Source organism: Balaenoptera borealis, assembly GCF_965194805.1.
Source record: "Balaenoptera borealis genome assembly, chromosome: 2".
Lineage (NCBI taxonomy): Eukaryota > Metazoa > Chordata > Mammalia > Artiodactyla > Balaenopteridae > Balaenoptera > Balaenoptera borealis.
This window is the reverse complement of record NC_138867.1, coordinates 183,279,725-183,304,852: the sequence shown is the minus strand read 5'-3', so window position 1 is coordinate 183,304,852 and position 25,128 is coordinate 183,279,725. Positions and strand designations below refer to the sequence as shown.

General features: G+C 61.8%; 2 protein-coding genes across 7 annotated transcripts in view; both read left to right on the top strand.

Annotated features, from left to right (window-relative positions):
* The window catches only part of PIP5K1C (phosphatidylinositol-4-phosphate 5-kinase type 1 gamma), a 59,657-nt gene extending 52,448 nt beyond the window's left edge, over positions 1-7,209 (top strand). For 2 of the 5 annotated variants that reach the window (XM_082381140.1, XM_082381144.1), the window contains exons 17-19: positions 1,347-1,424; positions 3,961-4,044; positions 4,341-7,209. In XM_082381140.1, coding sequence (XP_082237266.1) covers positions 1,347-1,424; positions 3,961-4,044; positions 4,341-4,343 — 165 coding nt within the window. In that variant the 3' untranslated portion in view covers positions 4,344-7,209. The remainder of the gene's footprint in view (positions 1-1,346; positions 1,425-3,960; positions 4,045-4,340) is intronic. The other 3 variants (XM_082381141.1, XM_082381142.1, XM_082381143.1) reach the window with 3 other exon arrangements.
* A 1,701-nt stretch (positions 7,210-8,910) lies between these two features.
* On the top strand, positions 8,911-22,230 carry CACTIN (cactin, spliceosome C complex subunit). 2 transcript variants are annotated; one of them, XM_082381138.1, is made up of 10 exons: positions 8,911-9,380; positions 11,898-12,204; positions 14,831-14,926; positions 15,394-15,539; positions 16,311-16,473; positions 16,560-16,674; positions 19,928-20,120; positions 20,637-20,759; positions 20,852-21,132; positions 21,604-22,230. In XM_082381138.1, the coding sequence occupies exons 1-10, from the start codon at positions 9,208-9,210 to the stop codon at positions 22,092-22,094; spliced, it is 2,088 nt and encodes a 695-aa protein (XP_082237264.1). In that variant the 5' UTR covers positions 8,911-9,207; the 3' UTR covers positions 22,095-22,230. The 2 variants fall into 2 exon arrangements, with proteins under 2 accessions (XP_082237264.1, XP_082237263.1); XM_082381137.1 differs by having other exon boundaries at positions 8,915-9,380; positions 11,718-12,204.
* The last annotated feature ends 2,898 nt before the right edge of the window (positions 22,231-25,128 follow it).

Sequence of the window (25,128 nt, the reverse complement as noted above, 5' to 3'; positions counted from 1 at the left end):
CCCATGTGTGCTTACACCCACACCCGTTCACACACGCGCACCCTGCTCCCTCACAGGCTCGTGCTGACACATCACGCACACAAGGCGCCTGTGCACACCTGCACGTGCACTCACACTCAGGCACACAGGCACACATGTGTGCTCACCTTTCAACACTCAGGGCCACGTGCCCGCCCAGCACGCTCACACTCAGGTGTTGGGGAGCACCCCCGTCCCTTGCCATCCAGCCCAGGCCCTCCTGCCCAGGCCTCATGACCACATCTGGCCACGAGCCAAGGCCCTGTCTTCAGTGGTGCCCCGGGAAACATCTGGAGTCCTCAAGTGCTCAGCCCCGCTGGCCTGAGGGGAGGCCCAGGCCCTGGGTCCCGGGGCAGCCCAGGCTGGCCATGGTGGGCTGGCATGACGCGCACCTTCTCTCTCTGGGTGGTGGGTGCGGAGGGTGGGCTCCGTGCTCAGGGAGGCCAGGGTCCCGCCGAGAGGGGCAGGTGGGCTCCACGCTGCCGACTTGACAGGATGAGGACGCACAGCTGCTCCTGGACGAGGTGGCGTCTGTCAGAGTAGGAAGGGGCCCTGCCCCGGGGACCCGGCACCTCTCTCCAGAGCTGGGGGTCTCCTTCCCCACACACCTCCCATGGGCGGGCAGGGAGCTGAACCAGGAGCCTGGGTGAAGTGGGTGCCCGGGGGCCAGGGAGCCCCCGACAGTGGGTCCTGGAGCCATCTCCCCTGGGTGGCCCCGCTCAGGGATCACATGGTCCCCGTTACAACAGAGAGGGCCAGACACGCGCCCAGCCGCCCGTCCTCTTCCCGGACCTTCATTCTCCCCTCTGACCCCCGACCCTGCCCCAGGAAAGTGAGCTGGGGCCTGCCCCCTCCCCGGCGCTGGGCCTTGGGGCCTGTTTGGGTGAGCTTGGCCCTCCCGCTGGCATCGCTGCTTCATAACTAACACCGACCTCTCTGCTCTCGGTCCCCGAGCCAGTGCTGCCAGAACACGGCCCTGCCTGGCCTGGAGGGTACCAAGTGCACCCTGTGTGTCCCCCCACCTGCCGTCAGCTCCCGCCGGGGCTGGTTGCTTCCCACTCTCTGGATCTGTGTGGGAGGTGGCCCCTGGGGCCGTGTCCTGTCATGTGCGTCAGGGTCCCGAAACCCCCAAGTGGGCAGCCGGGCCCCACGCGCAGCAGAGAAGGAAGCCAGTGGGACCCCCGCCCGCACCTCCTGCTTGGCCACCGGCTCACCTGCCCCTCCCGGTGCCCTCCCTGCCTGACCGCCTGCCAGATCCCCGTGGCCTCATCCTGTCACTTCATCCTGTCCTCTGTTTGCTTCCTCCCCCGCCCACCCGGCCCGCCCAGTTCACCGATGGGAGGTACTGGATTTACTCTCCCCGGCATCGCCGACTGCGGGCCGTGACGCTGAGCTCCTCAGGGACTGTAAGTGACCATGGCAGGCCTCCAGGGAGCCCAGCCCCGCCTTGCGCCGTGGGCAGCAGGGAGCCACAGGTCCTGGCTGTTCCTCTTCCTCTGAGAAGGGACTTGGGGAAAATGTCACTGTGGCTGAGGTCGGCCGCGCTGGCCCGTATGGGGCTCTGTGCTGCAGGCATCCCATGGGGACGTTGCTTACTCCCCTCCGAGGTGGGCGTCACTGGGCCTGCGGGCACACAGCTGGGGCTCTGGGGGCCGGCCTGGCTGTGGCAGGGTCTGCATCTGACCCCCAGCCCCTGGCTGCCCTTGCCCCTTGTCCCAACCCTCCCGGGTCAGGGACGTGCCAGGTGCACTGTTCCCACTCGTTCAGACCTCGCTGCTGACGGCTTCCACGGGGTGTCTGTCCCCTGAAGGGGGTGGCCTCATGAGTCAGCAGAGGGACTGCAAAGCCAAGCTCTTAATTGCAGGAGAAAGGAGCTGGTGTCTCCATACCCATTTCACAGATGGAGACACCGAGTCCCTGGCTCTCCAGGGAGCCCATGAGAGTGCAGGGTAGACACAATCTGGATCCCAAGCTTCAGGCACCTGTGTGTCTAATAAACACTTATCCACCCAGCGTGCCTGGGATGCTGTGGGGATATTGTGTAGCGGTGGCATCGTTAGTGCTTGTTATTGTCATTGTGAGCAATAAATGGGGGCCCAGAGAGGCCAAGTAACCTCCCAGAGGCACACAGCACTCGAACGGGCAGGACAAGGCAAAGGCCTAAAGCGAGACTTTGTGTTCTCAAGATGAGGCCCCTTGGAGACCACACTCCAGCCCCGTCAGCAGCCCCTCTGAGCGTCACTGGGTGTCGGGCGCTGCCGGGCGAGCCCGAAAAAGGGAGACCGCTTCCACAGCCCTCCCGCCACGCTCGGTCCAGCCGGGGGTGCTGCTCCCCAGAGATGGTCCCAGAGTCGGGGACACGTGGCCCACAGGGGCCTTGGGGTGGGGCGCCGTGGCAGACGCTGCCTGGAGGGGGTTTGACCCGGACTTTGAGAAACACGTGGGGTGTGGGGAGGCGGAAGAGGAAGGGCGGTCTCAGCTGGAGCACCAAAGAGGCAGGAGGCTGGAGGCCGACGGGAGGAGAGGGAGCGGCAAGAGGAAGGCCGGACCCTGAGGCCCGCCGTGTGGGGCAGGCGTGCCCTCGGCCTGACTTCCGTGGGTCACCCGGGGCCGGCTCCTCACGGGGTTCCCTGCGTGACCCCCGTGTCGTCCCCACTCTGAGCCCAGCAGGGCAGCCACGCCAGTGTCAGGACCTGCTGTGGCCCCAGACAGGTCTGGCCCCGCCCCCCGGGCTCCCAGGTGGGCAGGGAGCCAGGGGGTTTATTGCTTTGTGACCCCCTGAAGGAATGAGCGGGGCCCGAGCTGGGGTCTCGCCCTGCTGCCCCAGACACTTTGTGCAAACCCCTCCGTAGGTGGACACGGGTCTCGTGGGTGCGTGGCCTGGGCCCACACGAGTGCCGGGACGGCCCGGGAGCTGCGGGGAGGGTGGGGTGGAGCAGGTGCAGAGGCGGCCGGCGGGCCCCGAGGGCAGCAGGGCAGAGGCTGGTTGCTGGTGGTGCCCCAACCCCGCTGAGGAGGGGTGGGGCTTGGGGTGCCATGGTGGGCTTAGGGGCCATGGGACGCCCAGGGGGACGCGGCCAGGACAGGTGTGTGCTCTGGTGGGGGGTGGAGGTCAGAGGCTGCGGGGGACGTTGAAGGAAGAGAGAGAAGAAGGCGGCCGGGGGAGCCCCAAGAATGTTGTGGTGGTGAGAGCAGACCTGGGAGGGACGAGGGGGCCGGAGGAATGTATGTCCTCCCCGCAGTGGGACCCGGATGGGGACCCCTCCCTAGACGCAGCTGGAGGAAGAGCAGCCTGCGGCCCCTCGGCGGCCAGTCCCCGCTCTGCCTGTCCCCAGGCCGGGACTTGGGCTCCGCTGCGCCCCCGCCCCAGGACAGTGACCCCGGGCTCTTGGAGTGGGGCAGGGAGGCCTCTGCTGCTTGCTCTCTGGGTGGCGCCTGCCTGGGTCTCCCCTGAGCAAACCTGTGTGTGCCGGTGCTGAAAGTCTTCCCGGGTCCGGAAATGGGCTCCCCCCGAGTCCCCACCACTCAGGACCCCCAGCAGAGGGTCTCCAGGGCGCTGCCGGGCTAGGCCGGAGGTCAGGGTGCCATGGGGCGGGTGGTGGACAGCAGAGCAAGCCAAGCCCCGCCCGCCCTCCCCGCCTCCCGCTGTGCCGGCCCTGCCTTGACCCCGCTCACCGCTTCCTGCTGCCCGCCCCACCGCGCTCTGGCCACTCAGCCCCAGAGGCCCGGCCCCCGGCCCCGCCGAGCCCGAGGGCCATCCGGGTTGGGGCAGGTCCCCGTCAGGGAGAGGGCAGCGGGGGCTGAGCCGCCCACCCGTGCCGCCTTGGGGGCCCCCTCTTTTATTTCTGTTTCTTCCTTCCTTCCTGTCGCCTCTGTCGCACCTCCTCGCACCCTGCTCTTCTTCTGCGCCCTTCCCGCACGTGCCGCCCGCCTGCCCTCCAGCCCACCGATGAGAGGAGCTGGGTGTACTCCCCGCTTCACTATAGCACGCAGGCCCACCCCGCCTCCGACGGCGAGAGTGACACAGTAAGTGCGCCACGGCTGGCCAGCCGGGCCCACTCGGGGCTCAGGCCCGTGGCCTTGGCCAAGGAGGGCCTGAGAGCCTGGCCTCCAGGCACCCCGGGACCGACAGGGAAACTGAGGCCCAGGGCGGGAGGGGCAGTCGGGCTCTACCGCGCGGGGGCCTGTGTCCAGCCCTCATGGCTCCTGGGGTCCCTGGCCCTCGGCATCAGCTGTGGGGCCCGACCCGGCCAGGGGAGGCCCGGCGGGTGTGGGTCCGGCCCCGGCCCACCATGGCCTCACCCGCGCCCCTGCCTCTGCAGTAATTCCTATGCAGGCACTGACGGAGCCGAGTGTCCGCTGCTGCCCTGGCTGCTCCCTGGAGGTGCTGCCCACCCGCTCAGCCCAGAGCTCGGGAGACGCCCGCCTGGCCGCCGGCCCTCGCCCTCGCCCTCGCCCTCCCCTCGACGGCGCCGACGCTCGGGCTGCAGCGATCCCAATCCGGGCGGCTCGCCTGGCCCCGGCTCCCCATCAGCTCCCTACGCCTGATACTGTGAACCCTCCGTTTCCAATCATGTATTTATTTGGGGCCCTTATTCTTTGCACAGACATGGCAGCACACGTGTGTGTTTTTTTAGAAAAAGAAAAAGGCCAAAAAAAAAAAACCACCACACAATGGAAAAGAAAAAACTCCATTCCACTGCACTTCTGGTTCTTTGCTGTGCTTGCATGTGTCTTGCTGAGGGAACCAGGCCCTAGGCTCTGGGGACCTGCACCCCAGTGGAATCCATTCCAAGTCCTGGCCGCGATGGACGGGCCCCTGGGACAGAAGGGCCGCCAGGTCCCCAGGGCGCCACTGGAGGCCTTCCACCGCGCCTGCCAGGTGCTCTTGGCTCAGGGTTTTGGGCCAAGAGCCGGACACCGTCCTTGAGGGTGGCCGGGCGGTGGCTGGGGGCGCTCTCCACCCTGTCACCCCTGCTGTCGCTCAGCATCTGTTTCCCACCACCCACCTCCCCGGTGACCTTGAGCGGGAATCACCAGGCGTGATTAGAACCTCCATGTGGACGCAAGGCCGCCCCCTCTCGGTGGAGCTCAGGGCCGTGGGCTTACTTCTCCTCCAGAAGACGGGCCAAGCTGGGAGGAGGCGGCTGGGCCCTCAGCCCACGGGACCTCCCGAGAGCCGTGTCCTGGAGCAGAGCCCCCCAGTCAGGTGCCCGGCCTAGAGGACCAGACTCCCTTGAGTAAGAGGACTGAGCTGGGCGTCCTCTCTCTTTTTGATGGTGGGGGCACCTGTGCCCATTGAAGGACAGAAGAAATTCTCGGTGAAAAACAAGTTTTTTTTTTTTGGATGGTCATCTTCAGCAGGGCAACCACTGCTGGGCCCAGAGCCCCACAGGGCGGCCGCCAGGGGCCCCTGCTGTGTCCACAGCAGGCTGCTGGAGCTGGCAGCTTTGCAGGGTCTCTCCCGCCTCTGGAGAGGGACACATCGGGGATGGTTTCCCCTGGCCTGCCCCGCCCTGCGTGGGAGGAGCTGCGAGCTAGCGTGGAGTGGAAGTTGCACCTTCTGGGAAAATTTCTCCCCACCTTTGCCTCCCTGGTGGAGCCTGAGACAGCTGGAGAACCCACCGACCCAGGAATTTGATTTTTTGAGTCCATTGCAAACTGCGTACACTGCTGTCCTCCTGCTCGGCGGGCCCCTCCCCACCTCCCCGGCACAGCCCGCTTCGTGCGCCTGGCCGGAACCTGGTGTCTAGCTGCGCCTCTCCTCCCTGGAGAACCGGGCTGCGCCCTGGGGGCTCTCCCCACGCAGGGCCGCCGGGGACACTTCAGCACGAAGCAGCTCTGAGAAGAGGACCTGTCCGAACAAGCCTGCGGGTGTCCTGGGCTAGAAGCAAAATAGCGTCCTCCCCTCCTGTCCACGGAAGGTGTGTCCAGACTCCAGAACGTCCTTGCCTGGACTTCACACGGGCGCCCTCTGCAGCGCCTGCCCCGTTCTGCGCGGGGGGAGGCGGGCTGAGTGGGCAGAGGTCTGAAGGGGACGAACAGGGACTGCTGAGTCGCCCAAAAGCCGACCGGAGTCCCCGCCCAGGCCCCCAGAGGCCGGGCACAGAGACATTGTGTCCCGTGGGGACCACCAGAGCATCAGGCCCCACGTCCAGGGCGCCCTTAGCCACCTGGAGCTGCAGGAGCTGGGCCCCTCAGGCTTTCCTGAGTGAACCACGGAACAAATGCACCAGTGGGATGCTGACTTGGAGAAATTTGCAAACCTGGTGATTAAGACGTTTTCATTTTTGTGCTAAGTCATGAACACCCCTTTGAAGGCCCCCTTTGTGTTAGTTGCATTCTTTGTCCCTTTTTCAGAGAACTGTCACACGGATGCAAAGTGGTCTGCGGACTGGGCCGACTGGGAGGCATGTGCTTATGGTCAGGGCAAGAGTAGGAAGGCAGGACCTTATTTATCACGTGTAGTGAACTCGTGGCCTTCCCCAGACCCCCAGCAAGGAGGGCCCTGGACCCACCCAGCTGTCGCCCCCACCCCGCCCCAGGATGGAAGTCTGCCGATTCCTTTGTGGCGATGTCCTGGTTCTGTCGCAGCTCGTCCCTGACGGCTGCTGTCACTGCGAAGGTGGGCACAAATGTACAAATGAAAGGCGTGTTCTGAGACTGACAAGGTGGAACCTCCGGTGTGTCCCCTGCTGGCCTCTGGCCTCTGCCTCCTCTCGCCCTCTCCCTCCACCACCTGGCTCAGTGCAATACTCCCGTCCCACTGGGGCCCCCTGCCATGGTACTGTCGCCACAGCCCCTCGGTCCCCACCCTGGGACGAGCGCCCTTGGCCACCTTCTCTGGTGGTTCAGTTGCATCGCCTGTCCCCATCCCAACCCTGTTTTTATGGCCGAACTGATTTCCAAACACAAGGAAACTGCAAACCTTGTGTGTCTTAATTCTCACCGGGGGTTCTTCTGTGTGCTCAGCCCCCATGGTCTGGTGTGTGACAATCCGGGGCCCAGCCTCCTCGGGCACAGGACGCCATCCCGCTCAAACCCAGAGCCGTGGGCGCCTCTGTAACCGCAGCCACTGCTGGTCCCATAACACTCATATGCAGCCCCGGAACCCCAACCCCCAGCCCCGCCGTCCCCCCCCCCCTTTTTACGTGGAAGAGATCTCTCTAATAAATCGGGTAATAAGCATCAGCCGCCTCTTTGTCTCTCTGTGCGTTCCGGTGGTCTGAGTGGGAGTTTAAGGACTGACTTTGAAGGAGAGCACAAAGAAACCTTAGTAAAAATCAAAATAATTAAATAACAACAACGGACCCGAATGCCTTAATAGTAGTGAGTTCCAGTTCAACTCGGAAAAACTTAAAAGCTCACATCAGTGCAACCCAGCTGGAAGGAACAAACACTCCCCAGAGTTTGTATTTGTTCTGCCAGAGTCTCTCAAATTGAGTAATGCATGGACCCCTTTTAAGGGGAAAATATTTCTCCCGGACTCCCAATTTGAGAAACACTGCATTGAAAATAAGATCCTGTCTGTAAGCAAGCCCTTGGAAAACCCAGTTTTAATCCCAGACGCAGACGGCTCGTCTTGTTTATACACAAGACTAGGCGACAGAGAATGTGCTCACCTTACGTTCAGAGATGAGTATCCAGATACGCTCAAGGATGCATCGTGGGCTTCCCTGGTGGCGCAGTGGTTAAGAATCCGCCTGCCAATGCAGGGGACACAGGTTTGAGCCCTGGTCGGGAAGATCCCACATGCCGCGGAGCAACTAAGCCCGTGCGCCACAACTACTGAGCCTGTGCTGTAGAGTCCGCGAGCCACAACTACTGAAGCCCGCGCGCCTAGAGCCCGTGCCCGCAACAAGAGAAGCCACCGCAATGAGAAGCCCGCGCACCGCACTGAAGAGTAGCCCCCGCTGGCCGCAACTAGAGAAAGACCACGCGCAGCAACAAAGACACGATGCGGCCAAAAATAAATAAATTAATTTAAAAAAAAAAGGATGCATCTGCATCAGAAAAATCACCAGGACAACCCACATCCCATGACAGGCAGTCATCAAGGGTTCCCTTGGCGCCACCACCGCCACCTCGGCACCAAGCAGAGCATACAAAGCTAGCATCTAGGGTGGTGTTAGGAAGTTGTATCATAGGATAAACATTTAAAGTATTAAGTGCCATTCTCTGGGGTGGGCTGGGAGAGCTCAGAGCAGGACTTCGGGGTCCTTCAGATCTCCGGGCCTCCATTCTTGCCCCTTTGTGGTCTTGCCCCTGCCTGCCTGCCTGCCCTGAAGGGACCCCACCTAATGACCCCTTTCATCCCTCCCTGCTCAAAGCCCTCTTACGGTTCGCCAGCACCCAGAGGACAAAGCTGGACCACCAAGTTCAAATCCCAGCTCTGCACTGCCTCATTGAGGGCGGGAGTGTTACAGTGACTTTCACTCTCTGAGCCTCAGTTTCCCCCCTATAAAATGGGTTAATGGGTAACTTAAGGAGTTATCCAAGTTTTGTTTTGTTTTTTTATCTTAACCCCTGAAACACATAGGTATTATTGGCGGGTGGTGAAGCATGATGGTGACTCTCACAGAGGGTCAGCCCAGCATCTAAGGCTTTTCAGTCTCCGTCCCAGCTCCCACCCCTCGCCTCCTTGGGCAGCCTGAACTCTCACCTACGGTCTTTGAGGCTTCCCCGCTTCCACAAGCCGCGACACCTCGCTCCCGGGACACGCCTCCCTTGGCTACGCCCCTCGACCCCGCCTTCTCGACCCCGCCTTCTCTTGATCCCGCCTCCTAGGCCCCGCCCACGCCGGCTCCAGTTCCTCTCTGGACCGGCTTCTTGGTCCCGCCTCCCCAGGCTCCGCCCCCTCACCGTTCCTGGTTCGCCCTTGCTCCGCCCACTGCTCCTTTGGCTCCTTAAGGCTCGAGGACCCACCTGCGCCTGCCCCCAGTACTGCCTGAAGAACGAATCCTCAGCCCTAGCGACAACAGTCCGGCAGGAGTTCATTACGCAGGCCACGTTTGAGGACGGTGGGGAGGTTATGGGAGGGTCGGAATCCCCGCGGGATGAGCAGCGAGATGGGTTCCTATCTCCCTGCTCAGGCGTGGGTGGGGCAGCCAGGCACGCGCCGCGATCGAGGAAGGCCCCCGGCGCCGGTCCCGGATATTTGTGTTCGCGCCGCCGCCACCGTCCCGGCCGATGGGTCGAGGTACACGCTCGCGCTCGCGGTCGGCTGGTCGCAGGGGCCGAAGGCAGCGGAGCCGGAGTGGGAGTCGGAGTCGGAGCCGAAGTTGGAGCGGGAGCCATGGGCGGCGAAACCGACGTCGCCGGGACGACGAGGGGCGGGGCAGGCGGAGGAGCTGGGAGCGCAGGTAGGGTCGCTGTGTGAGCCGCGCTGGGGGTCCGGCTCCAGCCCTCGGGGAGCTGGGAGACCACCGAGTTAGTCAGGGAGGGCTTCCTGAAGAAGGGGACGTCTGAGCACGTCGGGGTTAACCAGGCAGCGAAAGGTAAGCGAGAGGCGTTCCAGGCAGGGCGCCTGGTGGTTGGAAGTACAGCAGGAGGCGCCGTGAGCGAGGCGGAGGGGAGTCGATGAGGTCATAGAGGAAGCGGGAGACCGGATCGTGCGGTCTTGTGTACCGTGGTGAAGGGTTTGACTATTATTTGGAGGGGAGTAGGGAGCTGTGGAGGATTTTGAATCAGGGAGCGATGTGGTCTGGATTACTTTGCAGAACTCCTGCTGGTTTTCGCGTGGAGAAGGGACTGAGCGTGTCGGCAGGAGTGACACCAGGGAGGAGGAAGATAGTGCAGCTGTCCAGGCAACAGAGGATGATGGCCTTCAGGAGAGGGAGGCTGTGGGGAGGTACAGTGGGAAAATGGATAGATTTGAGAGGGATTTCCGAAGTAGAGGTGACAGCACTTGCCAATGGAGGTGGGGTGTGAGAGGGAAGAACTGTTGATGGCAGGTGGCAGGACTCAACTGACTCCTGAGACTTGGTGATCAGCCTCCCCTCAGCCCGCAGCCCTTTTCTTCTGGAGATGGGGCACCTGGCCAGACTTGGCTTGAGTCTGCTCCAGCACAAAGGAACCAGCACCGTGACAGGGACTGACTCGCAGACCTGCGTCCTAGTGCTGGCTCAGCCCATAACTGGCTGTGACACTCAGGGCAGTACCTGCCCCCCTGTCCCCCAGATTTCCTCATCTGTGCCTTCAGGATCTCCACGGGGCTTCTCCAGGCATGCGCTGTCTCCCATCCCTCCAGCCTGTTCTCCACACCATAGCCGGAGTGACTGTTGTCAGACATAGCTGATCACCTTCTAGGTTTGAGAAGGTGACTTTTCCTTTTGCGTCTCATAAGATCATTGCCATTTAGGAATTCCAGGAAGGTATAAGCAGAGGAAATAGTAAAGAGATGGTTTAAACCAGGGCTTGGCAAACTACAGCCTGTGGATCAAGCATAGTTTTTACATGTTTAAACGGTGAGGAGAAAAAAAAAAAATCAAAAGAATAGTATTTCATGACACGTGAAAATTATTTGGGTTGGCTGAAAAGTTCATTCGGGTTTTTCCATAAGATGTTACGGAAAAACCCAAACAAACTTTTTGGCCAACTCAATATATGAAATTCAAGTTTTGGTGTCCAGAAATAAAATTTTATTGAACAAATTTATGCCTATTTGTTCCTGTACTGTCCGTGGCTGCTTTTGCACTGCGACAGCAGAGTTGAGTAGTTGTGCCATAGACGCTCTGGCTCTTAACAGAAAAAGTTTGCTAACTCTGGTTTCAGCTCCGGGCCTTGATGTTTTAACATTGGTTCACGTGTAGTGGTAAATCTTGTTATTATCATCTAGTGGTTTCTAAGATTTTAGTTATTCACAAGAATCAGCCACCCTAGATATTGTAATTAGAGTCAGTGTCATTTATGAAGATTTGATCAGATTTGCAGTCTGTATTTACGTATTTGAAAATCAAATAATTGATTTTCATGTTGTAGCTTCTTTGACGTGAGCTTAATAAGTGGAGCATTTGACAAACTAAAGACAGATTTAGTTGCTCAGAGGCCCCCAACATTAAAGAATCTATCCCCAGGATTCGTACGGTGCCTTCCCTGCTCGCAGTGCCCTTCCAAGGCTCTGTATTCCCTCCAGTCTTACTCCAGTTCACTCCTGCCCATCCTATAGGACCAGTTAAACACCATCTTCTCCTGTAAGCCCTCCCTGGACACCTTGGACAGCGCTGATAGCTCCTGCACCATCTGGCCCCAAGCCCGCCTCCCTGCCTTCCCCTCCTCCCTCTCTCCCCCTCACTCACTCTGCTCCAGCCACACAGGCCTGCCTGCTGCTTCTTGAATATGCCAAGTAAATTCCTGCCCCAGGGCCTTTGCTCTTGCTGTGCCCTCTGCCTGGATCACTGTTTCCCCAGATCTCCCCCTAGCTCCCTCCCCGACTTCCTCCAGCGTTACTTCCTCAGAGAGATCCTCTCTGACCTCTCCACACCCTAATGCTGCATCACTATCTTGGTAGCTCATGGTACCATCCAGTGTCACACTGTGTGTTTGTTGATGTGAAGGCAGGGACCATCAGTGTTTTGGTCACTGCCGTGTCCCCAGAACCTAGAACAGCTCCTGGCACCCAGCAGGCGCCCAGTAAAGGGCCGTGGGATAGATGGCTGGCCAGCAGGCAGCAAGCAGAGCTTTGCGGGTTCCCTCCGCAGGTCGGATTCGGATGAGGAGCGGTGGGGGCGGCGGCGAGGCAGGCAGAGCCGGAGCCCCCCGCCAGCCCACCGGCGCTCCCAGGACCGCTCCTCTCAGTCCGACTCGGGTGACGAGCGGCAGCAGCGGCGGCGCCGATGGGCCCGCCAGTGGCAGCAGCGGACACACTCCTGGTCCCCCAGCTCCTCCGCGTCCAGCTCCGCGTCCCCGGCCCACTCCCAGAGCCCTCGGGAGGCGGCGGCAGTCTTGAGCCAGCGGCGGGGCCTGCAGGAGCGGCTGCGCCTGCGCGAGGAGCGGAAGCAGCAGGAGGAGCTGCTGAAGGCCTTCGAGACGCCCGAGGAGAAGCGGGCACGGCGGCTGGCCAAGAAGGAGGCCAAGGAGAGGAAGAAGCGGGAGAAGATGGGCTGGGGCGAGGAGTACATGGGCTACACCAACACCGACAACCCCTTCGGTGACAACAACCTGCTGGGCACCTTCATCTGGAACAAGGTGAGCCCGAGGTGGCCGCCGGCCGTGGCCCTCAGTTCTGCTCGCGTTGCTCGCCAGGTCTTCCTGTGCTTTTGCTGGGTTTTGCTTCATGAACTGCTTACAACTTATCTTCAGAGACGGTGTTTAGCACTCCCAGCACACGTGCCCAGGTTGTACCTGGCCATCGAGAGTGTATTTTTACCCACACGTGCACACACACTGGCTCCGCCAGCTTTTCCCACGCTGTCTCTTGCGGTGTACAGTTTCAGGCACTCTGCCCACAGAACCAGCCTAACCTCAAGACAGGTTCTCAGCGTCACATGCCCAGGGTGGGATTTCACCTCAGAGCTGTCACCTCATCCTTGAGATGAAAACTACACGTCAGGACTTCTCCTGCGGTCCAGTGGTTAAGACTCTGCGCTTCCACTGCAGGGGGCGCGGGTTTGACCTCTGGTCTGGGAACTAAGATCCCGCATTCTGCGCGGTGCGGCCAAAATAGATAAATAAAAAACTAAAAAAAACACAGAACTACACACCAATCCCTTTCCCACCAGCCGGGGCCTTGGGCACTTGGATTAAAACAACACAATTTGCCTCGCAGTTCTGGAGGCCAGAAGTACAAAGTCAAGGTGTCAGCAGAGCCACGTTCCCTCTGGAGGTTCTAGGGGAGAATCTTTTCTCGCCTCTTCCAGCTTCTGGTGGTTGCCCGCCACCCTTGGCTTGTAGCTGCATCACTCCAGTCTCTGCCTCTGTCGTCACATGGCTGTCTTCCCTCCGTGTCTGTGTCTTCACGTGGTGTTCTCCTCTCTGTGTCTCTGAGTCCAGAGTTCCCTCGTCTTATAAGGACACCAATCACTGGACTAAGGCCCAGCCTAGTCCGGTACGACATCAACTAATCACATCCGCAGAGACCCTGTTTCCAAATAAGGTCATGTTCCGGGTTCCCGGGTTGGGACGTGGACATATCTATGTGGAGGACAAATTCGACCCGACACAGCTGTGGGGAGGGTGAGAGCCGGTGGACACAGGCGGAAGCCGCCGTATCTCCCGTTGTATACATACGCTCTGAGCTCACAGCACCTCAGGGCCTTTGCACTCACCATTCCTCTACCTGGAGCACTCCCGAGCCTTCCCCATGGCTGTTTCTTCCTCAGTCTTCAGATCTCAGCTGATGTGTCCCTCTTCTGAGAGGCCTTCCTGGCCCCCTTGGTCCCCCAGGTCCCCTGCGTTCTTTATCAAGGCATTGCTTCTCCCTTCCTAGTGCTTTACTAACAGACGTGAATCATGCGCCTGCCGGGTGCTGGGTACCGTGTGGGCCCTGCGCATGCGTCAGTGAGCGACAGACAGAGATGCCTGTCCCTGTGCGGCCAGCAGTCTCAGGGGAGGCTGGCTGTAAATAAGTCATTTAGCTGAGTCCGCAGAGGAAGGCGGGGGTGGGCGAGGCGGCTGCAGTTTAAACACACGGGTCCGGAGAGGTCTCGTTGCAAAGGTGACATCTAAACACACGTCCCACTTTATGGCATGTAATTCCTGCAGACTGTGAGCTCCACGGGGCAGGCTCTGTCCCAGGCGCTGGCACGCAGTCGGCCCTCAGTAAATGTCGAATGGGTGAGCGGGCCTCGGGGCATCTTGAGAAGCCCCGGCCCAGCCTCTGAGGCCTCTGTAGTCGGGGGAGGGCGCTAGACGGCCCAACCGTGTGGGTGGCGTCACGCATCTTGTCCCGGTGTCCTCGGGGTGCTGGGCTGGCAGAGTGGGCAGGCGTGGTGTTGGCCACGAACATGCCTCTCCGGGCCGGGCGTTGGTCGAGGGCTCTGTGCCTGAGTGCGGGCTCTCCCCGTCCAGGCCCTCTGCGACTGTTCTGTGTGGCCGTAGAGACGAAGTGCGGTCATTGTCACTGTGTGGTGGTGGCCCCAGGCCGGGCCACCCCGTGTCACCCTGGGGGCGCGTTTTTCTGTGCACAGGGGCTCCTGGAACGACCCTCGGAGCCGGCGGAGGTGACAGGAGGCACGGGTCTTGGCACCTGCCACCCACAACAGTTGTGAGATGACTTGGGAGGGGCGAGGGGTCTCTGGGAGCCTGTGCCCGGGCCCCTCCGTCAGGTGAGGACGCAGACAGGGAGGAGCCGCTCTCCGTGCTCGGGGTGCCCCGAGGGGTCTGTGAGCGGGAACCCCGGCGAGTGTGCTTTCAGAGTCCCCCTCTCGCTCAGCCGCTGGTTCCGCCCCTCCCCATGGCAGCTGGGGGTCTGACCTGCTGAGAGCCGGACACCACCCAGCCGGTGCAGCCAGGCTTGTGTGTAAAACAAGAGTCAGCAGCCCCAAGTAAGACTGTCCCGTGTGTGACATGGTCGAATTCTGCAGAGGTGGGGCTGCCTCTCCCCTGTATCTCGGCACACGGCTCGGGGCAGAGGGCGCCCCACGATGCTGGAGTGTACTGAACCGATTCTGCAGGCGAACGGGGGGCCGCATCTTCCGGTGGAAGTCGGGGTGTGGCCGCGGGCAGGTCGCTTCTCCCTCAGCCTCGTGCTCCTCATCGGCAGAGCGGGTGCTTTGGTCTGGTGGATCTCCACCTCGTGGACCAGCAGGTGGTCCCGGGGAGGGCGGCAGGAGGAGGCATCTCTGCTCAGCGGGCGTGTCGTTGGCCCTTTCAGGCCCTGGAGAAGAAGGGGATCGGCCACCTGGAGGAGAAGGAGCTGAAGGAGCGGAACAAGAGGATCCAGGAGGACAACCGGCTGGAGCTGCAGAAGGTGGGGCGCCCCGGGCCACCCTCCTTCCCTCCGGAGGGCTCCCAGGCTGGCTCACCCTGGCTTATGTCAAGGGGGACCTGATAGGCTTACGTGGAGAGTCCAGGGGACATTGGCTTCAGACACGGCTGGATCCAGGGGCTCGGGCAGTGACTCCAGAGAGCTGTTTCCCCCCACCTCGGCTCTGCTGGCCTCTGGGATTTATTCTAAGACGCTCCCTGCTGGGTGGCCAAAGTGGCCCTGGCTGCTGAAGGCTGCTGTGTCTCTAGCAAAAAGAGGGCTCCTTCTGCCACAGGGTGTGTCCAGCGTTTCAGGCATCCCCGGACTGATTCCTGTGTCCAGGGCCAGCCCGCTGGGGCCAGGCCATGGGTATGGTCCCACCCCGACCCTAGGGAACCCCACAGCCTGACAGGATGAAGGCACAAGACCCCCCTCGTCCGCTGGCCGCTCATCTTCTCGTATGCCCCCAGGTGAAGCAGCTGCGGCTGGAGCGGGAGCGGGAGAAGGCCATGCGGGAGCAGGAGCTGGAGATGCTGCAGCGGGAGAAGGAGGCGGAGCACTTCAAGACGTGGGAGGAGCAGGAGGACAACTTCCACCTCCAGCAGGCCAAGCTGCGGTGCGCGCGGCTCGGGCGCCCTACCGCCCTCCAGCCGTCCCTCTGGGCCCGGACACAGGGAGCCCGGCCTTGCTCCCACGTTGCCCCTGGACCCTCGGGTTTCCACCACCGCCTCCTCCTCGGGGTCCCTCCTGACTCCCTTTTGGGCGCTGCTTTCCGTCGCTTCCTTCATCACGCCTGTCTCCCCAGGGTCCGGGTGCCAAGGGGACGCACGAACGTGCTGCTGAGTAGAGGGTGCCGGGTGCCCTGCCATCCCCAGCCCACGGGGTGGTTCACTCAGCAGCCTCGTCTAGAGTCAAGAAAAGTGAGGCTCCTGGGGTGTCGAAAGTTGCCCGAGCTCACACCGGGTGTGTGAGCTCCAGGCCCGGCCCCCTTCTCACCTTGCTGCCGCGCCAGCCCCCAGGGGCTCAGACCTGCCTGGTCACAGGGCTCCCTGGGGTTGGACCAGGGTCAGCCTCTGATGCATGTTCCCACACGCAGCACTGAGGCTCCAGATCTTTCACCCCGGGTGGGCCTCTCTGACCCTCTCTCCCCACCCACCCCCTGCTCTTCAGACCCCCTCGCTCCCGTCTCTGCCCCTTACAGGGCCTGTGCCTTCCAGCTGACCTGTCTTGCTCCTCCGCTTGATGCCTCCTCTTCCAGGAAGCCTTCCCTGACCACCACCCACAGCAGGCCGGGCTCCTCCCCTGGCTCCGGTCAACCCCCGAGGGCGAGGTCTTCAGGAGGGTGGACACAGCCCCGGCTCTGACACTGCCCCCCGCTCCCCGGCAGCTCCAAGATCCGCATCCGGGACGGGCGGGCCAAGCCCATCGACCTGCTGGCCAAGTACATCAGCGCCGAGGACGACGACCTGGCCGTGGAGATGCATGAGCCCTACACCTTCCTCAACGGCCTCACGGTGGCCGACATGGAAGACCTGCTGGAGGACATCCAGGTATGGCCCTGCTGCGTGCCCGGCACCGCCGCTGCCACCCCAGCCCTGGGCGTGCCTTCACCTACCGTCTGCACCTTCGCCTCCAGGTGTACATGGAGCTCGAGCAGGGCAAGAACGCGGACTTCTGGCGGGACATGACCATCATCACGGAGGACGAGATCGCCAAGCTCCGCAAGCTGGAGGCCTCGGGCAAGGGGCCAGGTAATGCAGGCCGGGCCACCGGAGACACACCGGGCTGTGCCCTCGGGGACGCACCTCTGGGTCTGGTGGGAGCCTCTGTGGGCCGGGTGGCTCCACAGAAGAGGCGTCGGCTTCCTCTCTGGGGTCTCCCTGCCGGGGGCCTGTCTGCGAGCCACCAGGGGGCAGCACTGGGCAGCGGGGGCAGCGGGTCCTGAGCGAGGCGCTCTCCCGTCCCGCCGGCGTGAGGGCTCACCCAGGCAGCGCCAGTGGCTTCCTTTAAACAGCTGCTTAGCGCTGGGCTTCCCCGGGAGCGGCATCTGCGGGTTTTCTGTTTGGGTTTCAAGTTTTTGCCGGAGGCTCAGTCCGTTTGAGTGAGAACAGGACCTGACTGCACTTGGCGGGAACCCGTGCAGCGTGGTGTGCTTCTTTAATCAACTTTTCTTTTCCTCAAAATGATTGCCTGCATATAATTGCAAGGGAGACAAGCTCTAAAGCAGGGTCTCTCCCCCCAGCACTGCTGACATTCGGGTCCAGACCGTTCTCTGTGGGGCCGTCCTGGGCCCTGTGGGGTGTGGAGCAGCCTCCCTGCCCCACCCACTCGGTGGCAGGAGCCCTTGGTCGTGACAACCGCAGATGTCCCCTGACATGGCCCAGTGTCCCCTGGGGGGGAGGCAGATTCAACTCTGGTTGAGACCCACTGTTCTAAAAGCTCGTTGGCAACCACTGCAGTCCCACCCCTCCCACCCCCCTGAAGCCACCGGTTTTAACGACATCTAGCTCCTGGGGGCCTTGAGCCTGTGTCACTAAGCTCTCAGCTCCATCTCACTGCCCACCCATGGTGGCTGAGGACGAATGCCCTCCCTTCCCTGAGCCTGTGTAAGTGCTGTTCTCTGCTCAGTTGGGGTGGTCGGGTAGGTTTCCTTCCTCTTAGGAAAAGGAGGAGCATCCTTTATCTTTGTAAGTGGAGTTTTATTTCTCCCGACCCTTTTAGCGGGGCACATCCTGTAGTAACTTCCAGAGAAAGGAAAGGACTCTTTGCTCTCAGAAATGGGTGTCCAGGGGAATTCCCTGGAAGTCCAGTGGTTAGGACTCTGTGTTTTCACCGCCGAGGGCCCAAGTTCAATCCCTAGTCGGGGAACTAAGATCCCGCAAGCCACGCGGCACGGCCAGAAAAATCCAAAAACAACAACGACGACAAAAAATAAATGCATGTCCAGAAACATCTGCTTTGGTGGCAGTCGTGCTGGTTGGGAGGGTGCTGCAGGGCGCTTGGACAGAATGACAGTTACAGTGTGGCTCTGGGTGCATACCCAGGCCGCCCAGCAGCTTGGCCACCTGGGGCCGATCGGTGACCTCCCCAGAGCTTGGTTGTTCCTTGCATCGCACGGGGTTGAGAAAACACCTCCGGGAGGATTGCGTGAAGAGGAGTGAGTACATGGTAGTCAAGCATTCAAAACAGCGCCCGCTCTTATCATGCCGACGCCTCAGCGCAAGGACCGTGGGTGGGGGATTCTGCACCACCGACCCCACCTTCCCCAGGGGGTCAGACACCTGGGAGGCTCCCATCAGGCCCCCTGCCCCGTCCCTGGGCCCTTTCTCCCCCCTCCCTCTTCCACCGCGGGTGGGTTGTCCGCTGCCACCCTCCTGCAGCTCCTGCACTCGCCCCAGAGGTGGTGCCCCTTTCTGGGACCCCACATCTCTCTTTCCTGTGGTTTGTGCCCTCGCATCCTCCAGTAACTTGTAGAGAGAGGCAGGAAATTGTTGGCGTCCCATGTGTCAGGAAACGTCTTCTCTCCCCTCGGCTGCTGGCCGCGGGGCAGGAGCCCTGCCCCATGGCTGCGGAAAAGTGTGAAGGGACGTTGTGCTGGGTCCCTCCTGTTTCCAGGGCTCCCCGCATGCCTCGCCCACGGTCCCTCCTGTGGCACTTCCCTTCCCTCTCCCCCTCCCTGCCACGTCAGTCACCCCTCTGTCCCCCTTCCCTTCTCACGTGTTATGGTCAGGGTGCCAGGTGTCCTCAAAGAGAGTGTTTGCGTTAGTCTTCTTTTGGCCTGATTTCCGAGAGAAGAGGGGGAGCTTCTTGTCTCCACCACTCCCAGAGCCCCTCAGAGGCGGCCTTCATCATTTTAAATTAAGTTGGCCCTTTCCTTTCCTTTCCCTTTTCCCTTTTCTTTTTTTTTTCTTTTTCCCCCCCCCCTCCTTTTCTCTTCTCTTTGCAGCTGGGAAATCCTAACTGTACAATAGAGCGTGCAGTAGGAAGTGGGTCCCTGGACACCCCTGTGGCCTCTCCAGTGCCCCACCCCCCTTACAATCCCCGTGGGTCCTCCCAGGGAGCATCTCTGAGGAGAAGCCTTCCCCCCACCCAAACGGTGCCACCCCCTCTCCTGAAACGGTGTCCCAGAGGGCACTCAGCCGGCACTCTCCAGCCAGGCCTGTTGGTGGACCCTTGGGTGGCATCCAAACCCAGGACCTGGCCTCCTTTAAGCAGTGGCTCAGCACCCGTGGCTTCTGTGGGAGCGGCGCCCACTGGGGCTGTCTGTTTGGGTTGTTACCACCGGTGGCTCCGTCTGTCTGAGCGAGCAGAGGCCTGGCTTCTGTTTGAGGTCAGTGCAGGATGCGGCTCTGCTTGGCCGGGTGTGAAGCGTGTCGCCGAATTGGGTTTCGGTCCCGTGATGTGTCTGCACCTGCTACAGACCGAGGCCGGGCTGCTGGCCCTGTGGGTCTGCCGCTGAGGCCAGGGCTGCTTGGGAGCCCAGGTGCTTATTCCAGCGTCCCAGGTTGGTTGGCTGGAGGGGACTCGGGTTCTTCTTGACCCTGTCTGATCAGCTGGGCTTGGAGAAGCCAGCTTTGGAGCAGGGAACACGAGCCGGTCGCCTGCCCCCACGTTCACCCAGAATCTGCGTATGGAGCTCCCTGCCCTTGGAAAGCCGAGAATCAGGCATCCAGGCCAAGGGAGCAGTCTGGTAGTCGGCGAAGGCTTCCCAGTAGAAGGGATGCTCTCGCTGAGGACTGAGGATGGCTGGGATCTAGGAGGCGGACTGGATGGGGAAGAACTTATTGCTGGTGGGAAGCGCCCACCGCATGTGCAGAGGCCTTGGGGCAGGGCAGGGGTTGGAAGGGCACAGCGTGCTGTCTGATGAGCCACAGACAAGGAAGCCAGCCAGTGTGAGGGAGAGCTGGGGTCAGGCAGCACTGGCCTCACCCTCAGGGGCCTCTCAGTCTAGAGGGTTAGGACCTGGGCCCAGCCCCATGCCGAGCAGCCCTCACCCCACTGCAGGTGAGCGGCGAGAGGGGGTCAACGCCTCGGTCAGTTCCGACGTGCAGTCGGTCTTCAAGGGGAAGACGTACAGCCAGCTGCAGGTCATCTTCCAGGGCATCGAGGGCAAGATACGGGCCGGGGGCCCCAACCTAGACATGGGCTACTGGGAGAGCCTACTGCAGCAGCTGCGTGCCCACATGGCCCGTGCCAGGTGAGCTGGCGGGGCCTCCCTGGGAGCCACAAGCTGGGGCCCCAGCTGGAAGGCCCCCGCCCAGCCCCCAGCAGCCTGCCCGCCTTCCTTCCGGCCTCTACTTAGCACCTGGTCTTTGTTTTCCTGGGGTCAGCGGACATCACAGGAAGCCCTCAAGGCTGCCGTCCCCCGCCTTCCACAGGCCCCACACCCGCTGTGTATGAATTCTCTACGTGCTTGGCGCTGTCGTGTAAACACGGCTCCTGTCTGCCGCTAAGTGCAGTCACTTCTAAATTTATCCTCTTCCTCGCCTGTCCCCTGTCCTTTTCCAGCCCAGCCTGGCCCTTAGGTCACGCCTGCATGTGAACACCCCAGTACAGGGACCTGCCCCCTCCTGGTGTCCGCCTGTGCCGTGACCACTTGCTGCCTTCAAACTCTGGGTCCTTGCAGCAAAATGGGGGGGGGGTCATGAGAAGTCCTTGGGGGGGAGGGCCTTCCTCTTAGAGTGTCAGGGTGACCACCCGGCCTGCGTTCCAGGCTCCGCGAGCGGCACCAGGACGTGCTGCGGCAGAAGCTGTACAAGCTGAAGCAGGAGCAGGGGGTGGAGAGCGAGCCCCTGTTCCCCATCCTCAAGCAGGAGCCGCAGTCTCCGGGCCACAGGTAGGCCTGGGTCTGGACGTCCCCTGCCGGGCGGCGGGACTGGAGGCCCCGCCCTCTGCCCGCCCCGCTCAGTCCAGCCCTCTCTCTCGAAGCCTGGAGCCTGAGGACCAGGCCCCCACCCCGCCCGGGCCCTCGGAGGGTGGCGCTGCTGAGCCCGAGGCAGAAGCGGCCGCGCCGGCGGAGGGCGAGGCGGACGGGGAGGCGGTGCTCATGGAGGAGGATCTGATCCAACAGAGCCTGGACGACTACGACGCCGGCAAGTACAGCCCGCGGCTGCTCACGGCCCACGAGCTGCCGCTGGACGCCCACGTGCTGGAGCCGGACGAGGACCTGCAGCGCCTGCAGCTGTCCAGGCAGCAGCTCCAGGTCACAGGTGCGGGGCGGGGCCAGAAGGGGGCGTTGGTGGTGAACCCGTTCCCGATCCTCTTCCGCCGCCTGCTCTCTTGAGGGTGTCCGTTCATTCACCCGCTCCCTTGTTTGTTCGTTCTGGGCGTGACCGGCTGGCTGGTCCCAAGAACACAGAGGTGGTGGTCTTTACTTCCCGTGCCCAGCTCTGCTCTGAGCTCCTTACACTGCCCACTTGCCGGGGCCTTGGCCTTCCTGGGCAGCCATCGTCCCGGAACAGCGGAGAAACGGCCTCGGAAAGGCCCCGGTCCGGGGTCCCACTGCGGGCTTCTGACCACCAGGCTCTTCGGCCAACCCGGCAGGGGACACGTGGTGTTTGGTGCCCACCCGGGAGGGCGGGGGCACCGGGCAGGCGGGCCCGGGTGGGGGCTTGTGACCGGGAAAGGGAGGCTGCGTGCCGTGCCGGGGTCCCAGTTAACGCGCCCCGCCCCGCCCGCAGGCGACGCCACCGAGAGCGCGGAGGACATCTTCTTCCGGCGCGCCAAGGAGGGCATGGGCCAGGACGAGGCGCAGTTCAGCGTGGAGATGCCGCTGACGGGCAAGGCCTACCTGTGGGCGGATAAGTACCGGCCGCGCAAGCCGCGCTTCTTCAACCGCGTGCACACGGGCTTCGAGTGGAACAAGTACAACCAGACGCACTACGACTTTGACAACCCGCCGCCCAAGATCGTGCAGGGCTACAAGTTCAACATCTTCTACCCCGACCTCATCGACAAGCGCTCCACGCCCGAGTACTTCCTGGAGGCCTGCGCTGACAACAAGGACTTCGCTACGCTCCGCTTCCACGCCGGGCCGCCCTACGAGGACATCGCCTTCAAGATCGTCAACCGCGAGTGGGAGTACTCGCACCGCCACGGCTTCCGCTGCCAGTTCGCCAACGGCATCTTCCAGCTCTGGTTCCACTTCAAGCGCTACCGCTACCGCCGGTGACCGGCGGGCCCCCTCCCAGACCCCTGCGAACTGACCGGGGGTGTGGGAAGCCTGCAGCCTCCCCCGGCGGGGCCTCCTCCTCGCGGGGCCTCACTTCCTGGTGTGAACAGGGGTCGCTGCGGAGCCTGCCTCAGAGAGCTGAGGGAACCCACCACCAGGCGGGCCTGGAGCATTGACGCACAGGAGGGGCTGCTGAATGGATTTTCAGAGCCCAGGGAACCAAGCAAGCGTCTCCAGACCTCAGTCCTTGGATTGACGCTGAGCCCCACCCAAGAAACAGGCCCTGCATAGCCGGGGCTCTGGGGGGCTTGCAGGGCGTTGCTCAGCCCCTGGACATGGCTGGCAGCTGCAGGACCCAGGCTCCAGGCCCTTGAGTGCATGTTCCCGGAGAGGCCATCCGGGGACGTCTGTGGTCCCCCAGCTCGCCCCTGGTGCTGGCTGGGGTCAGCCTCCGGCAAGTGGGCACGGAGGACACGTCACCGCCCGCCATCGGGTCTGGGAACATCCTTCCACAGCCACCGAGCACAGGAGCCCCCAGGGTGTGGCTGTGGCGCCCCATCGGGCCTCTGGGCCTTTGCACGTCCCTCAAGGCTGAGCTCCTAGGGCCACTTCCCAACCACCACAGGGCCGCCCTCCTTGTCCCCAAGTCTCGGACAGGGGCAGTCAAGGGCCCGGCAGGTACGATCACTCACCCAGTCACAGACTGTCAACGGTGCCCCAGGCAGGCCCACCCCAGAAACAGATTGCTTTTAGCGTTTTCTTACGGAGACATTTCCAACCTCAAGTGGTCAGAAGCCTGAAGGGCCGCTGCCAGCTCCTCAGACAGCCTTGCCCAAACACCCTATTTCATCTGGAAACATTTCCATTTCAGGCTGTTCCTCTAAAACGATTTTTTTAGGTGGGGGGGGGGTGGGGGGGGGAATCTTGTTTATTTTCATTTAATTGGTCTACTTGTGAGATTGCATGTTTCTTTTCAATAAACATTTTATTTTGGAATAAGTTTAGGTTTTCAGAAATGCTGCAGAGATAGTCTAGTGTTCCCACACCCCACACTCAGCTGTCCCCATGGTTAACGCCTTACATAACCACAGCACATCTGTCACAACTAAGGCACTAAACAGCTAAGAAGACCTTTTGAAAACAACCACCACACCTAAAAATAGTCAATAACAGTTCCTTAGGGAGCCCCTCGTAGTCTGAGGGCTTCCTCCCTCTTTGCCACCCACCCCCTGCCTCAGCTCGCAGAAGGAGGATGTACTCCCGAACGCTCCAGGAGGTGCGCAGCTGCTCACCTAGGCCAGGGGACAATGCTCAGCGGTGTCTGGGGACATCTGTGCTGGTCATGATCTGGGGGGCTCCTGGCATCATGGGGTGGGGGCCAGGGATGCTGTTCCACACCTCACAGGGCCCAGGATGGCCCCCCACAGAGAGTAATCTGCCCCTATGTCCCCAGCACTGAGGCTGAGACTCCCCAGGCCCACTGGTCATCTACCAACCCCGACTTAACAATGTCCCAGGAGACTCTGGCTCAGCTCTGGCCTCCACTGCCCTGCCCCACCCCACACATGCTCATACATCAGTAAACATGTTCTAGACAGCAGGGCTTGGGGACTCGGCAGGGAACTGCATCTGGTCAAGGGGCACCCAATCCCCACTGCAGACCCTGTCCCACCCAGCCAGCCTGGTCCAGGATGAAGACTACCCTTTAGGACAGCGCACAGACCACATCCATCCCCTTTGGAACCCTCCACAGACATTAGCAATCAATTGGTGATTGCCAGAGCAATCTTAGAATCCTCTGGGCAGCCACTACCAATTGATCCCTGGCCTCCTCCACTGTCATCGAGTGTGGGACAGGCCCTGGGAGCAGGGTTGAGTCGGGGGCAGAGCCAGGAGGCACTTCCGCGCCTAGCAGGGTGCTTGGTCACCAGATGGGTCGGGCCTTGTTCTGTTCTCAGAGCACGGGCTCTGTGTGGCTGCAATGGCCTGGCCTTTAGCCGGTGTTTTGTGGACTTCATGCCAGCCCTACATGACAGCACTTGTGTCCATTTGGGGAAACAGGCTCACAGAGGCACATGTTTTCAAGCCTAGAAAGCAGCAGTCAGGGTTAGAACCCGGGTTTCTCCAACCTCCCATTCCCAGCCTCAGTTTCCCCACCTGCCCCCCCGAGGAGTCTTCCCAGCCCCAGCATCCTGGTTCCTCCTCATGCCCCTCCTGCAATCCGGGCAGGGAGTCCACCCCAAGGGAGGTGGCGGCTCTGAGCAGGGGGAACAAGGTGGCTGTGACCCCGACTCGCTGGGCACGTGTTTAGCCAGGAGCCCCCAGTCCGGAGGGAGGAGAGCTGGGCTCAGATGCCCTCCAGGCAAGGAGTCAGGGTAGGGCAGGGGAGGCACTGAGTCTGGGGGGCCCCAGAAGGGACACTGAAGGCTCCCTGGAGGAGGGGAGGGATGCAGGTGCTGGGCCTGGGAGGACGGGGCTGCTGGGCAGAGAAGGAGGGTGGGGCCTGCCTTGCAGAGGAAAAGGCAACAGGTGCGCCCAGGGCAGGGCTGAATGCCAGTCCAGCTGCTGGACTCTTTCCCAGGGCACTGGGGAGCCATAGAGGGTGAGTGAGTTGGTCAGGGCACAGGTTGCGTGTCAGGGAGACCCCTCAGGCAGACTGGGGGCACATCACCACACCCAGCTGCCCCATGACACAGCCCCGCCCAGCATCCACCCAGTGTCCCTCAGATTGTCCCCAACCCCCATCCCAGCCTCTTCCTGCCCTGGGCTGTGAGTGAGGCTAAGAATAGATGCTCTCAAAAAAAAAAAAAAAAAAAAAGAATAGATGCTCTCTGCCTGGCTCCCACCGGAAACCACAGCCATTGGGGGGGCACGTCCTGAACCTGGTCTCTGTTCCCACCATCTGGAGCCCCCAGGCCATCTCAACCCCTCCCACGCCTCCCGTGTGCCCTTTGAGCAGGGCGGGGGGCGGGGTGGATGGGAAATGGAGGCCCGGAGAACCCCAGCCACCAGCCGAGGAGGTGGGGGAAGCCCA

Excerpts from the sequence above, each read along its gene's own strand:
- CACTIN (XM_082381137.1), top strand. The coding sequence starts at position 9,208 with ATGGGTCGAGGTACACGCTCGCGCTCGCGGTCGGCTGGTCGCAGGGGC. Across the intron at positions 16,474-16,559 it reads ACCTGCTGGAGGACATCCAG|GTGTACATGGAGCTCGAGCA; the intron begins GTATGGCCCTGC and ends CTTCGCCTCCAG. Across the intron at positions 21,133-21,603 it reads GCAGCAGCTCCAGGTCACAG|GCGACGCCACCGAGAGCGCG; the intron begins GTGCGGGGCGGG and ends CCCCGCCCGCAG.